General features: G+C 54.3%; 3 protein-coding genes across 4 annotated transcripts in view; all 3 read right to left on the bottom strand.

Moving 5' to 3' along the window:
• Nucleotides 1-1,673, bottom strand: part of HOXB3 (homeobox B3) — a 40,713-nt gene extending 39,040 nt beyond the window's left edge. For both annotated transcript variants that reach the window (XR_016514046.1, XM_090291431.1), the window contains exon 1: nucleotides 1,577-1,673. The gene's annotated coding sequence lies outside the window, so the exon portion shown is untranslated. The remainder of the gene's footprint in view (nucleotides 1-1,576) is intronic.
• Nucleotides 1,674-2,712: 1,039 nt separating this feature from the next.
• Nucleotides 2,713-5,271, bottom strand: HOXB5 (homeobox B5). The gene is made up of 2 exons (XM_090257226.1): nucleotides 4,611-5,271; nucleotides 2,713-3,934 (listed from the first exon to the last, which is right to left on the bottom strand). The coding sequence occupies exons 1-2, from the start codon at nucleotides 5,170-5,172 to the stop codon at nucleotides 3,687-3,689; spliced, it is 810 nt and encodes a 269-aa protein (XP_090113352.1). The 5' UTR covers nucleotides 5,173-5,271; the 3' UTR covers nucleotides 2,713-3,686.
• Nucleotides 5,272-7,194: 1,923 nt separating this feature from the next.
• Nucleotides 7,195-13,382, bottom strand: HOXB6 (homeobox B6). Its single transcript, XM_090257229.1, has 2 exons — nucleotides 9,078-13,382; nucleotides 7,195-8,093 (listed from the first exon to the last, which is right to left on the bottom strand). The coding sequence occupies exons 1-2, from the start codon at nucleotides 9,487-9,489 to the stop codon at nucleotides 7,834-7,836; spliced, it is 672 nt and encodes a 223-aa protein (XP_090113355.1). The 5' UTR covers nucleotides 9,490-13,382; the 3' UTR covers nucleotides 7,195-7,833.
• Nucleotides 13,383-13,392: the final 10 nt, after the last annotated feature.

Below are 13,392 nucleotides of genomic sequence, written 5' to 3'. Positions count from 1 at the left end.
TCTGCCCCTGATCCAGCTTCCTCTGCATCTCACTCAACCCAGTTGCCTTGTCCAGAGTGGAAGCCTGTGGAAGCTGTGACTGCAACATTGATTAGTATTTTATTTGGTGCTGGGAATCTTTTGGGAGATTTCCAAGGTATACAAATGCCCCAATCACACTTTTGGAGATGTGTCTTCAAATCAGGGTGAGGACCCCAAGCTCTCTGTCCTTTTTGCTCTCAAAGCCTGCAAATGGTCTCCTGTAAGTCAGGTCTGGGCAGGGATTGAAGAGCTCAGGGAACAGAGAGCAGCTGCAAAAGACAGGACAGAAGGAGAGAGTGGGAATGTCTGTTCACGGGAAATGACGGGAATCTTGTGACCCTCTCCTTGTCCCAAAGATCAGAAACCCCTTAAGGTGCCACATGTCCAATTCCAGGCACAGTCCACAGGAGTTAGTAAGCTGAAGGCAGAGGTGGAGGGCTGTCAAAAGCAGGAGTGACAAGGTGGTTGATTCCATAGGTCTCAAAATTGGGGGTCAGTTTGGTGGAGAAGAAGCCTCTGGTTTTTAGAAGGGTGACATCCGTAGGAAAAAACAGGCCCCTCTGAGGGTCAAGTAATAAAATCCCTCTGATTTGTGGTGCTACAAAACAAAGGGGCTTTTAAGGGTCTGGTGAAGAGTGACAAGAAAAGGAGAGGACAGGAAAGAGAGCACCTTTCCAATTTTCTCTCCCAGCTCCCGAATCCCTTTCTTTTCCTCCCGACAGTTGGGGTCTATTTTCTTGAGCAAGTTTTACTTATGGAGGGATTTCCAGGGACCTACTTAAGCACCTAACTCCTCTAGGCAAGGGAAGAAGCTCTCTCCTTCTGCTCACTGCTGGCCAGTTCAGTTTTGGATTTGAGGCGACTGCCCTCCAACTGCTCCCCACTCTGATCTCAGTACCCTACTTAGGGCCAAGCAGAAGGGTTGGCTTGGGAGCAGCAGGCTGAAGTGGGTGCAAAAGCTCCATGTTCCCTATCCTGGATAACCCTGATAGGCTATGGAGAATCAGAGGTACCGCTTTCATGGGGTTCAAAGATCAGAAAGCCAGAATTTCAATGCAAGGCAGCCATCAGCAGCTACATGAGCCCTCCCCATGCTTTTTCTCAGTTCAGATGTATCCAGATAAAAATGCCCAGCAGCGTACCCCCACACACCCCTGACAAATGAATGTCATGAAGTTTCTTTCCTGGGGTAGGGAGATGTCTGTCTGAAGATACCCAACAGTGAAGTGGCCCCCATAAAAGGCCCTTCTTTCAGCAGCACAACACCCTTCCTTCTTACCCCCTAAATTTCCAAGGGCACTGAAGGAACCCACACAAGCCCTTTTCTCCACAGAATCAGACATGATTGCAAATAAAAACCAGGCGCCCCAACCGCTGAGGCCTTATTGAATTGAGTACCCCCCCCCCAGTTAGATACCCAGCTTGTCAAATCTCAGTGCAAAAAGCAGACTAAATTTCCCCCACTAATCCTACAGCCTGCTGGAGGCAAGATTTCCTTCCCCAGTTCCAAGCCCCCAAATTGCAAGGGGAAAAGCAAAAGCGAGAAGCCACTTACTGCGGGAATGCTGGGCCTCCGCTGCTGCCACTGCCTTCTGGGCTGAGAGAGCCCTCACCTACCTCTGCCCCCTTCCCCACCACAGCGAGCAGTTAAAGTGTCACTTAACATTCTGGAGAATGTGAAATATACCGCGCGGTGTCAACTCCCCAAAACCATAAAACTAACTTTATGGACCTCACGTGACTTTCTCGAGCCAGTGAGGGGTATCTGTCTGACTTCTCGGTGATTTTTACGATCTAACTTCGAGATAAAACCCCTATCCATTTGACATCTAAATGTCATAGCGACTTTTGGAATAGTTTGCAATGGACAAAGGGGGACAAAGTCAAGGGGTGAGGGGGAAGGAGGGCCCAGTAGAGCCTCCACGACCCTGGGCTGCCTCCTCACCAGCTCCCCCCTCCCCCCCAGTCCTGTAAGAAGTTGGGCCAAGCTGAAAGGGATGAACGGGTAAGTGTCCAGACTTGACTCTTGTGCTCAGGGTGGAGGCTGCCTTGGATGGAGGAGGACTGGGCCTGACCCTGGGCCACTCTGTCTAGGGGGAAACCAGGGGTCTTCCAGGAGGGAGTCCAACTCCTAATCAAGAGGGAAGGTTAGTTAGGCTTCTGGAGAGAGAGAGAGCGAGCCCTTGGTAAGTGTGAAGAAGACTAAGGGTGAAAGAAAACCTTTGAAATCCAGCTGATTTTTTTTTTTTTTTTTTTTTTTTTTTTGCCTTAGTGGGTGGCAGAGCTGAATTGGGATTTGGAGCAGGATACAGGGGGGCTGGGTAGGCCTGCACCACTCCCAGCTGGCCAGGAGCCTCCTGTTCAGGACTTAGGCCCAATTACTTTTCCTGAAGAGGTTTCCAGAGGTTTTTCTGACCAGCTGGTGGAAAGCCAGAGTGAAGTCCAGCTCAGCTTTTCCTTGCCCCAGCCCCATGTTGGGGTTTTGGAGCCTCTCAGTCCCCCAGGCATGCAGGCCAGTCTTCTGGCCCAAGAGCCGCTAACCAAGCCAGGGACTTAGGTGGCTGAGAGGGGCTGCTGGCGGGAATCCTGTTTTCCTTTCCCTACACCCCAGATCTATCAAGAATATTCTAGGGTGTGCCCAGTGATGAGACAGGCACACCCCGCCCCAAGAAAAAACAAGTGGAAGGGCAATGGAGTAGGGGAAACATTTATTTGACTTCAAGGAAAGCTACAAACAAATACCAAAAGCGAATCACTGAGACAGGTCCGGCGGAGACAGATTTCACACTTAGCACAGTATCCACTCGCTCACTACAAATGGTTTTGGAAGCGAAATGGGTAGGGGGGAAGGAGGTGGGTCTGACCCAGACTATCCCCATATTTACAAGCTTTGGGCCCTCTACACCAGACCCATGGATTCACACAGAAATACACGAAACATTTTACACTGAAGGTTATTTTTGTTTCCGTACACTCCCAGATCAGGCCTTGTGGGGCCTACCCAGGCAGCGGGAACTCAAATCTCACTATATACCTTCCCTCTTCTCAAATCACCCCCTTGGTCCTCCCTGGTCCCTTCCCACACCAGGCCCAAGCCATTAAGAGGCTGGGGCCTGTGGAGTGGAGAGGGAAGAGGACGAGAAGGGAGGAAAGAGACTCAGTCTTGGACTCCATCTCGAGGCCAGCTCAGCTGGGCCCCGGCACTGCGGCACCACCCCACCTCAGCTGTTGCCCCTTAAAGTTTCCAGCAGAAACTCAAAATACAGCGATCATCCTTCTATAAATAAGTTAGGAGAACAGGATGGGGAAGGGCAAGTTCACATTAAACATGCGAGTTTCTTTTCTTCCTGGAGGAAGGAGTGCAACCACAGACACGAACATTCAGAAACACTGGTGGGTTTGGGGTGAGCGGAGGGGAGCGAGGAGCATGGAGGGAAAATAATAATTATCATTATTATTAACAATAATAACAAGATTAACCAGTCCAGGAGAGAGGGAGCCACAGGAAGATCTAAGACCAAACGAAAAATCGTAACACAAGGCCAGGGCGAGGCAGGCTCGCGGGAACCAGTCCCCAGCGGGCGGCGGCAGCGCAGGGAGGCTCTGAGGGGCTGGGGCTGGGGCGGCAAGGGCTCTTGGGCCGCCCAGGGCTCCTCCCGGAGGGCTCAGGGCTGGAAGGCGCTGCCGGCTGTAGCCAGGCTCATACTTTTCAGTTTGTTATCTTTCTTCCACTTCATGCGCCGGTTCTGGAACCAGATCTTGATCTGGCGCTCGGACAGGCAGAGCGCGTGGGCGATCTCGATGCGCCGCCGCCGCGTCAGGTAGCGGTTGAAGTGGAACTCTTTCTCCAGCTCCAGGGTCTGGTAGCGGGTATAGGCGGTCCGGGCCCTTTTTCCGTCCGGCCCGGTCATATCTGGAGCAGACAGAGTAGAGCCGAGACGCAACGTTATTCCGGTTAAGGGAGGGGGCACTGGGTGGGAGGGGGGCGTGGAGCAGGACCCAGGCGTCCCTGGCCCCCAGCTTACCGCAGCTCCAATCCTCCCCACTCCAGACACCCCGCATCCAAGCTCCCTTTCTGCACCCCCTTCTCCTGCAGCCCCCACTTATACCGGCGCGAAGCGCCCGGCTTTGTCTCTGGCTCCCTCCCTGTGCCTCACCCTTGGCTGGGCTCAGGCGGACGCTGGCCCCCGGGAGGGAGGAGAGCGGCTGCACTTTTGCCCTGGAAATCTCCTTTGACTGCTCGCCCCTCCTTTGCTAGTGGCAGTCTCAAAATTTCGGGGGTAAGCAGGATCTTCCCCACCTTACATAAACCTTATCCTTCATCCGAAAGCCAGTACAGCTGGGCGATTAAAACCTAAGCCGAGTCTGGAAACAAATTATTTAAAATACTACTCCCCAACACCCCCCCCCCCAGCTAAAGACCTTCTTTGGCTCTGTCCCCTGAGCTGTAAGGACTCCCTTAGAGTCCCTCTGGAAAAAAAAAATCTACATTAAAGGAAAAGCCACGCTCTCCTCGCCGCCCCCCCCCCCCCAACGCAGAGAAGGAACACCGAGAAGACAAAAAAAAAAGGGGAGAGAGCGAGAATTACCATGGCTGATGTGAAGCTTCCTCATCCAGGGGAATATCTGCGGAGTCTGCCCCTCGGGCGCGGCTGTGGAGGTGGCCATGGGCTCTGGCTGCGCCCGAGCTAGGCTCGGGCTGTTGAGCTGGCTGGCCGCCTCCTCAGGCTCCGAGGACGCGCTGGCCTCGTCTATTTCGGTGAAATTGGTGCTGGAGCTGGCCGGGGTCGCCTGGTCGGAGGGGGACGAGGCAGAGGGCTTGGCGCCGTGGCTGTCGCCGTTGGTGCAGGGCAGGGACTCAGGCGAGGACAGAGAGCAGCTCGACGCCGCTGGCCTGAAGCGCGGCTCCTGGGCGGGCGCGGGGAAGGCGCGCGAGCTCTCGCCCACCGCCCCAAAGTGGCTGGAGGAGGCCGAGGAGCGGTTGACGCTGAGGTCCATCCCATTGTAATTGTAGCCGTAAGAGCCGGTGTGCATGGCAGCGGGATCCCTGTAAGAGCCGCTCAGAGAGCTGCCACTGCCATAATTTAGCAACTGATAGTCCGGGCCATTTGGATAACGCCCCGAGAAGGAGTTTACAAAGTACGAGCTCATTTGGGTGATTTTGGAGGGCTTGATTTGTGGATCGTGGTCGTTATAACCCTGTGCTTCACGATTTATGATGTATTAATGAATTATAGCGATGCACTGTACTTCGTTTTGCTATGTATGCGGCCAAATATGGGGGGGGGCCTGGAAGGGGGATGGGGGGGCGTTGGGGAATCACGTGCTTTTGTTGACCAGTCGTAAATTCTCGCTGATGACCTCAAGAGGTAATTCATGCTCTATGGTTACAAATAATGACGATCCGAGAATCGTTAGGGCCGATTCAATGCGAGCCTCCGAGAGAGGGGGAAAAAGGAGAAGGGGGAGAACCGAGAAGAAGGTTGGCGGCGGCCTCTGAGCAGAGCGCGCCACCTCCCGGCAATCGGCGGGAGCGCGGGCCGCAGACCGCCATGGCGGCGAAGGCGGCCTCCTTACTGGCTCCCCTCAAACGCCGGGCGAGAAAGAAACCTGGCCTAGAGTCACCCTCTAGGTTGAGTCTTTTAGAGGAGGGACCCGGTTGAGCCTTTACTCATTTTCTTGGGAGTGTGGTTACTTCTTTCTATTTGTGTTCTTCTCCCTATCCTCACCATTTTAACTCAGGATGAGATGATCAAACATTAAGCTGCTTTTCCCTTACTCGGGTTTTGCAAATATCCAAGTTGGGGGCATAAATGGGGGAAGAGAGTTGGAAGATATGTGTGGAAAAAAACAATGATTAACACGGAGGTTTCCAACCCCTCCTCGGTCTCGCCTGCTTCCTAAGGGGCTGCAGTGGCCCTTCCACAGAGCTCAGGCCCATCCGGCAGCCCCGGCCTGAGGATTCTAAGGAAAAACTTTCGCTTCCCGTGTCTTTTAGAACTTTGGGATCCTTTTCCTGACCTCCTTCTCATCCTTAGCCTAGTCTGGGGAATGGCAGAAAAGGACAGGGACCCCAGAGGAGGAGCATGGCTGGTGCTAAGCGGCCTAGTTGTGGGAGGGACGGTGGCGGCGACCGCATCTGCGTCTGGGGTCTGGGTGAAAACCTGGTTTTGAGAGTTCGGGATCAAGGCGGGAGTCTTTCGCTACCTCACCAGATGCCCGCTATTGCTTCGGGAGGCCCCTCTCAAGGCCCCTCGCTGGCGTCTGGGTAGTTTCTGAATGCGCCCGGCGACCCACACCTTCCCTGGGAAGGGGTTCGGAGGGCCAGCGGTGCCTTGCTGAGCGCGCTGGGCGGCCAGAGGCCTCCGCAGCTGGGCCCCTTCTGCCGAGCAGCTATTTTCTTTAAAAATAAAAAAGGGAGGGAGAGGAGGAGGAGGAAGAAAGGAAAACAGCGTCTGCAGCTTGTCGCCTGGGTGAGGGTAGGGGTAGGAGAGGATGGGTCGTTTTTGGTAGAGGGGTTGAGACCCAACTCATAACCTGGCCTCCTGCCCTCAGGTATCCAAGAAGGAGAAAGTCGTGCGCTTCAGCCCACGCCTGCAGAAGGCTTCGAATTCCCCTACTTGCCGCTGAACTCCTACTTGAGGCAGGAAAAGGCGCCTGGAGCTTTCAGCTGCGGGCGGAGAGATATCCCCGCGACCTTGATTTGGTCTCGGAGCCACAGGCCAGGAGCAGAGGGCCAAGGCCAACAGAGATCAGGCCATTCGGGCAGGCCAAAGGCCACAGCCTCAGCAAGCAGAAGGACCGAAAAAGCGCTGCTCAGGTGCCAGACGCTCCTGGCTCAGTCTCTGCAGGGGCTCGGGCTAGGGGGCCTCGGTGGTGTCCTTCGTGCCATAGACAAACAAGCAAAAACTAGAGAATACGAGGGAAACAGCCCTTCTCTGTCTCCCAAGTCTGCGCCTAGAGAGGTCATTCAGAGCCTCCGCACAGCCGAGGCGCAGCTCTTGAGAATGAGAGGGACCGCTCCAGCCTTTATCTCGACTGTAACTTCCGAGGTCAAGTCATGCCCGCTGGGGCCCACCAGGCTCCAAGCTTTGCTGCAGAGTTTCTGGCACAGAGACCAAGGGGTGGTGATGGGGACAGAGAGTGGCAGGGAGGAGCAGGGGTGACTGAGCGGCGAGTTTTTACACCTTTATTATTATCATCATCATCATTATTAATAATATTAATATTATTACCGAAGTATTTCACGTCCAGAGCTAAGACAAGACTACAAACACAACACATAGAAAATTAATAAAATAGAACTTTGTTTTCTTCTCAGGCTCCTCTTCTTACTTCTAGGTAGTATGTGCTCCTTCCAGTGGCTTTCAGGAGGGGGTGGGAGAGAGGTCTGGGGTCAGGGAGTCTTCGAGGCCCCCGCTGAGGGGACTGCGAAGCTACCATTGAACCGTGCACGGGGGACATGGACAAAATGAGACGCGACACGGACAAGAGTGTTTTGCTCTGCTTCCAGGAAACATCAAGTGAGTCCAGTCCTTAGTTCTCACGCGGGGGAGCCTGATCTGGCTGAGGCGGGTTCCGCGGGGATGGAGGGGGCGCGAGGGGTGCTGGGTGGGCTCAGGCGGCGCGGCCTTCCAGCACACAGCGAGAGCTCTGAGGATGGGGGCATTCAGGGGAGCGCTGGGCCCCGCCTGTCTTGTGCTGGAGAGAAGGTCCCCGGGCTCCCCCGCCCGCAGAGCCTTCTCAAGCTCTTCGATGCCCTCGGCTCCCCACAGGCCTGTCCCTTCGCATCCCCTCTTCTTTCCAGCGCCTTCACTCCGCTGGTTTTTCTTCCTCCTCCTCCGCACTGAGCTGAGACGCGCTGAGCAATTTGCTCTCCTTTTTCCACTTCATGCGCCGGTTCTGGAACCAGATTTTGATCTGCCGCTCCGTCAGGCACAGGGCGTGCGCGATCTCGATGCGCCGCCGCCGTGTCAGGTAGCGATTGTAGTGAAACTCTTTCTCTAGCTCCAGGGTCTGGTAGCGCGTGTAGGTCTGGCGGCCCCGGCGCCCGCTGGGCCCAAAGGAGGAACCTGTTTCGCAGAAAGGAGATGCTGAGGCCTGGGGTCACCAGGGTCAGAGCCCCCCTTCCTCACTCGACCCTCAAACATGAATTCCAGCCTCCACTCTCCTGTTCCCTGCAGCGCCCCCTCCAGATCCCCTCCGGGCCTCCTCGGCCTGCGCCTCCAGTCTAGACTCTCTGTGGGGGGATGGGAGGAGCAGTTTAAAATCCCACCTGGGCCTAGGGGGAGGGGCGGGGAAGTACCGACCAGGTGTGTCTCTTCCTAGCTGCAATTTTTTCTTTCCATACGTGTGGGTCCCCCACCACCGTGTGATAGATTCCAGCCCTTAATCCGTAATGACGTGGATCGATCCACAGTCCGCATTAACGGCTCTCACTCTCGTGTCCCGCTAATGGACATCAATTTGGGACTTAAGGCCGACAAATAATCCAACCTGAGACCCAGGCGCCTGCTTCTCCCGCTCTCCACCTCCGCCCGCTCCCCTCTCTTTCTTCTCCGTTCTCTCCCTTCCTCCTCTGACTACTGCCCTTTTCCTGGTGCCACATCTTTCCCCAGACCCCATCCCCCAGGGAACACAGTCGGACACAGACTCCACTCTCCCATGCCAGCGTCACGCCGCCCCTCTTCCTGTGACGCATTCGGTTTTTAATGAAACAGTCTTGGGGTGGCGGACCAGGCCAGGACTGGGGGCGCAAGGGAAAGTTAAGCCCTTGGCTGCAATCCGTGACCCGCAATCCCGGATCTGGCTTGGAGCCCCAGAGAGCCCACTGCCTTCCCTGGCTCAGAGTGTAGCTGGTACTTTGCAAACTTTGAAACTCCTGAGGGCAAGAGGACAGAGCAGCAGACCCGGTGCAGGCGCCCCATTTTCCCTTGGATCTAAACTAAGATGCTCTGCCCGCACCCAGTAGGAGAATGAAGAAGAAAGAGTTCACTAGTTCTGTCTCCCAGGGTAGGTGCCCGCAAGGATCACAGCAACCGCGGAGTCTCACTCACTGTTGCATGAATTCATCCGCTGCATCCAGGGGTAGACGGGCGTGGAGCACTTCTCCTCCGGCTCGCCAAATACGCTCTTGTCCTGCGCACAATCGGACTTCCGCGGCTCGGGATGGAAGGGGGGCGGCTCGTCGGCGCCTGAGAGCGCGCAGGCCGACTCCTTCTCGCGGTAGAAGGCCGGTGCCGGGCCGTAGTCGCAGGGCGCCGCTCGGCCGTAGCCTCCGCCCGCCGGCGGGTAATAGGAGGAGGCGGCAAAGCCCTTGTCCTGGCCCGGCCCGGGCCCATAAGGTGCGGGGTAGTGCCTCAGCGGGTCCGCATAGCCGGAGGAGTAGAGAGGTAGCTGGCCCAGAAAGGACTCCTGCCCGCTGGCCAGAGTGACGGGGAAGGTGGAGTTCACGAAATAGGAACTCATTGGGAGGGAGGCGCACACGGCCGCTGCTGCTCCGCCGGGTTTATGATTTGTTGTGTTTTATAGTCCGAGCGCCGCGCCTATTAGTAGTATATCTGAGATTGGGTTTTAGCTGAGGGGGGATGGCGAGGTGCCAGTGAGGGCCAGAAGGAAATACAACCATCTGATCCAACACTGACCAATGGCAGAAGCAGGAATTGTCAAATAGCACCCAGGAGGAGCGCAGCCCGCACGAGGGACCCGCGCACAAACCTATCAACCTTTTTTCCCCCTCCTTCTTCTCCTTCTCCCTCTCCTTTCTCCACCCCCACCCCACCAACAACACGACGCGTCCTGTTCCACCTACGTAGGATCTGCGGGGGTGAGGGGGAGCGTCTGTGCCTTTGAGGGAGGAGGGAGCTTTGGATTGAGACCACCCCATCCCCCAGTGATTAAATAAATATATCCCTCCCTTTCCACGCAGGATAGGAAAAAGTTAATTGTGTTTTCAGAAAAGTTAACCCCTGAGTGGCTCGAACCCCATTCCCTCAAAGGAAGAGTGGGTAACAATCCCTGAACCTAGAATCTTAATCTGGCTAGGAGAGAACCAAAGGAGAAGGTTTATTCCCAGGGTTTCATGTTGGCTGAAGAGAAGAGTTCTCCGCCAACAAGCATCGTTTTTGGAAAGTGAGAAGCGAAGAAGAAACTATCTCCTTCCCAGGTTTTGAAATCCATTTATTTTCCTTGTTTCTTAGATCTACTCTGTCTCCTCCAAGTCCAGGATGATTATTTCTACTTTTACACAACTCTCATGGTCTGAAAAGCAGGTCAGAGCCTGCTGCCCAGAGGACTGGGAAGGCCAGGGAAATGGGAGAAGGATCTGAGCCCAAGCTTCTCCCTCTGGCTTTGCAACTAGGCTAGGAGCTTCTTGGACAGCTATGGCCGCTGCTGCCCAAGACACCTCACCTGGTTCTAGTATTCACTGTTTGTTCTTGGCTTGGGAAAGGGAACTGGGGAAAGGGACTAGCCTTCTCCTCACTTGGGAATAAGGAGAGAAGGTGTGATGGGCACCCCTCAGTTTAGGTTTGATCCCTATCCTTCCTGCAACCTTCACCCATAAGAATATCCTGTGCTACAGATTCTTAGGAATCAAGGTTGCCTCAGAAAGTGGGTATAGGAAAGAAATTGGTCCTCCTCCAATTTGGGGTCCTCAAACCCTCCTGACATTTGAGGTGATCAGAACACCAGGAAGAGAGGGGCCCTCACACCTTTTCCAAGTCTCTCCAGAAGCTGGCAATTTTTTAAAAAATTAATTATTTCCCAAGACTTGATTTTGGTTTAGTTTTGTAAGGAGGAAGGGGTGTTTGGGTCCTCCTGGGGACTCAGCAGGCAGCTTATAACTATCAGCCTGAATCCCCTCTCCAGATGCTCACCACTCTGTCTCTCTCAGCATCTGTACAATCCCCTCCCACCCACATCTAATTTTTGTATCACCAGCTTTGCTGCCTTACAAGCTTGAGTGTGAGAGAGAGTGTATGTCTCTGGCTCTCTCATCTAAAAAAAGTGAACACTGAAGCCAGGTTGGAAGACTGAGCCACAATGTGTTTTTAACATTCTAATGTGCGTGTGGAGGCCAGGTAGTAAGGGGTGACAGACAACCTTCGGATCTGAGCTGGGAATGGGCCTGGGTGTGGGACAAAATCTTATGAAAGAGACAGGCTGAGCCTCCTCCCTACCTTGCTCTTTGGGCTTCTTTTTATGGGCCAGCTCTGCCCACTAAAGATAGTGAAAGACACCAGGGAAACTGGTAGAGGGCTGTGGTTTGTGACTAAGGGTGGAGACTTGGTTGGTTGCAAAGTAGCCTACAAGCCTTCCTGAACTCAAGATAACTTCTAGGCTGCACCTTCATGACCAAGTGGCAATCCCCCTAGCCAGACTCTACAGTTGTATTATCGAGATTTAAGAAAAGTAAACTCAAGCCTCCTAATGATGCAGCATCATAAATGTTCCAATCTAGCTGTGATTGAGCCCATTCCTACAGAAGCATGAGGAGTATTAGGGCATGGTAAGGAGGGTAAGAGAATGCATGTGTGCACTTCACCCCTTCCTGCCACTGAGGCTGGGCCTTGGGCATCAGACCTCCCTGCCCCTCCCCAGTCACAATGTCCTCATCCTAGGACTGGACAGTGTGGGCTTGCCTGTGGAGTCTGGACAAAGTAAGATTCCCCTGTGATAGAAGCAGGAAAATAATTGCTTTATCCTTAGAGTCACAGCCCCAAATTAACCTCACCTCTGCAGGTTGCCTGCTGTTGTGAGATGGAGCCGCAAAGGCAGGGCCTGGGCGCCTGTAGTCCAGCATGAAAGGAAATAGCGCCTCATCGCTCTTATCTAAGCCCAGAGGTATTTATGAGCGTTTATTCCTCTGATCCGTTTGTTTGGGAGAAAGAGCAGGCAGGCAGAGCTGGGCCAGAGGCCGCCTGGTTTCTGGAGCCAGATCTCTACGAATCTGTCTGTGGTTCGGTCCATTGCTGCGTCTGTCTGTCTACCTCCAAGAGGAAATATGTAAATACACAGCAGGCACAGCGGTCTGCCCCTTTGGGGTATCTGTCCTTGCCTCAACGAGGAAGCATGTGTATGGAGAGATGGATATAAATGTGTGCCAATTCTTGAGTGCACAACACAAGGATTGTACAAAAACCCCACAGGCAGGATTTATAATTGTAGTTTTCTGTGCTGCGAATCTGCAGCCCTGCGGATGGACACACATTCCAGCTCCCAGGGAAATGTCTGTTTTGTTCAGCTCAGGAGAAAAATTTTCCTGTACTAGCAACCTCAGGGAGGGATAGTTGCCTGTATGTGTGTAGACGGGAGGGGGGATTGAGATTGTCCAGGCTTCCCCTTTTCTCTCAGCTATAAAGCTCCCCCACCTCCAGCTCTTTGGATCGTGGGCACCTTCCTCTACCCCACTTCCAACTCTGGCTGAAGTGTGGCAAATGAAAACATCTCTACCCAATTCTGATTCTCTGGGTTTGGGAAATATAAATGTTCCCAGAGGGAATAATGTGATGGCTCCCAATCTTTGGGAGCTGTTTACGTGGGACAGGGCCTTAAAATGGGCCGGTCCAGAGCTCGGTACAAAGACCTCATTTCCATTATGCAAATGAACGACCTTGTCTCTGATCTGGAGATGGAGAAGGCTTAGGCACTCAGCTGACTGTCCCAGTTCCCTCCCTCCAGGTTCACAGGCACCCTAAGAGCCCTGAAGTGTTCCAACCCTCTGTACAAAACGCCTTACCCTCCCTACCTGTACTTTGAATAGCCCACAAGAAAAATCCCCGAGGGGCCCAATACTTTCGGGGTGCGCTCCCTCGGGGCCTTCCGCACTGGGTCAGGCCCTCTCACCGCTGGAAAGTCACTCTGGCGGCGGAATAGCTGAAAGGGCTGCCCCTGCTGCCCAAGCTCAGACTCCTGAGGCGCCAAAGGCGCAGGGGTGACAGCCCTGGCGTTTGCCCTCAGCGCCGCGGGGCCGCTCGACCTCGGCAACTCTTCTAGCTCCAGGGCCAGACGCTAGTAACACCTCGACCTGCCTGGCACCCTAGGCAATTTCCTGGAGCCCCCGCCCAGGAACCGGGGCCACAGCACCTTGAAAGGAATGGCCAGAGCTTCCTCCAGCGGCTTGAAAGCCCGAGCTAATCAGTAACTCGTGAGACAGGGGCCAATATTCAAACGCGGCAGCAGAGGCGCGGACCCCCGCCCTCACCACCCCTTCTGGGAAAGCGGATGGGTTAAGCGGGTGTGAGGAGTACGGCATGAACGGAAATTACAGTGGTTTGATTCCTTATTGATTGCTCTTTACTCCCACTCCTAATTTTTTTCCCAAAGCATATTTCTACATTTCGCTTGAAACGATCGAGAATAAGAGAGAGA

This window comes from Furipterus horrens, unplaced genomic scaffold (genome assembly GCF_987537825.1).
Source record: "Furipterus horrens unplaced genomic scaffold, mFurHor1.1.pri manual_scaffold_11, whole genome shotgun sequence".
NCBI lineage: Eukaryota > Metazoa > Chordata > Mammalia > Chiroptera > Furipteridae > Furipterus > Furipterus horrens.
Note: the sequence above shows the minus strand (reverse complement) of the source record. Positions and strands in the feature narration are given on the sequence as shown.

Excerpts from the sequence above, each read along its gene's own strand:
- HOXB5 (XM_090257226.1), bottom strand. The coding sequence starts at position 5,172 with ATGAGCTCGTACTTTGTAAACTCCTTCTCGGGGCGTTATCCAAATGGC. Across the intron at positions 3,935-4,610 it reads GAAGCTTCACATCAGCCATG|ATATGACCGGGCCGGACGGA; the intron begins GTAATTCTCGCT and ends TGTCTGCTCCAG.
- HOXB6 (XM_090257229.1), bottom strand. The coding sequence starts at position 9,489 with ATGAGTTCCTATTTCGTGAACTCCACCTTCCCCGTCACTCTGGCCAGC. Across the intron at positions 8,094-9,077 it reads GCGGATGAATTCATGCAACA|GTTCCTCCTTTGGGCCCAGC; the intron begins GTGAGTGAGACT and ends TCTGCGAAACAG.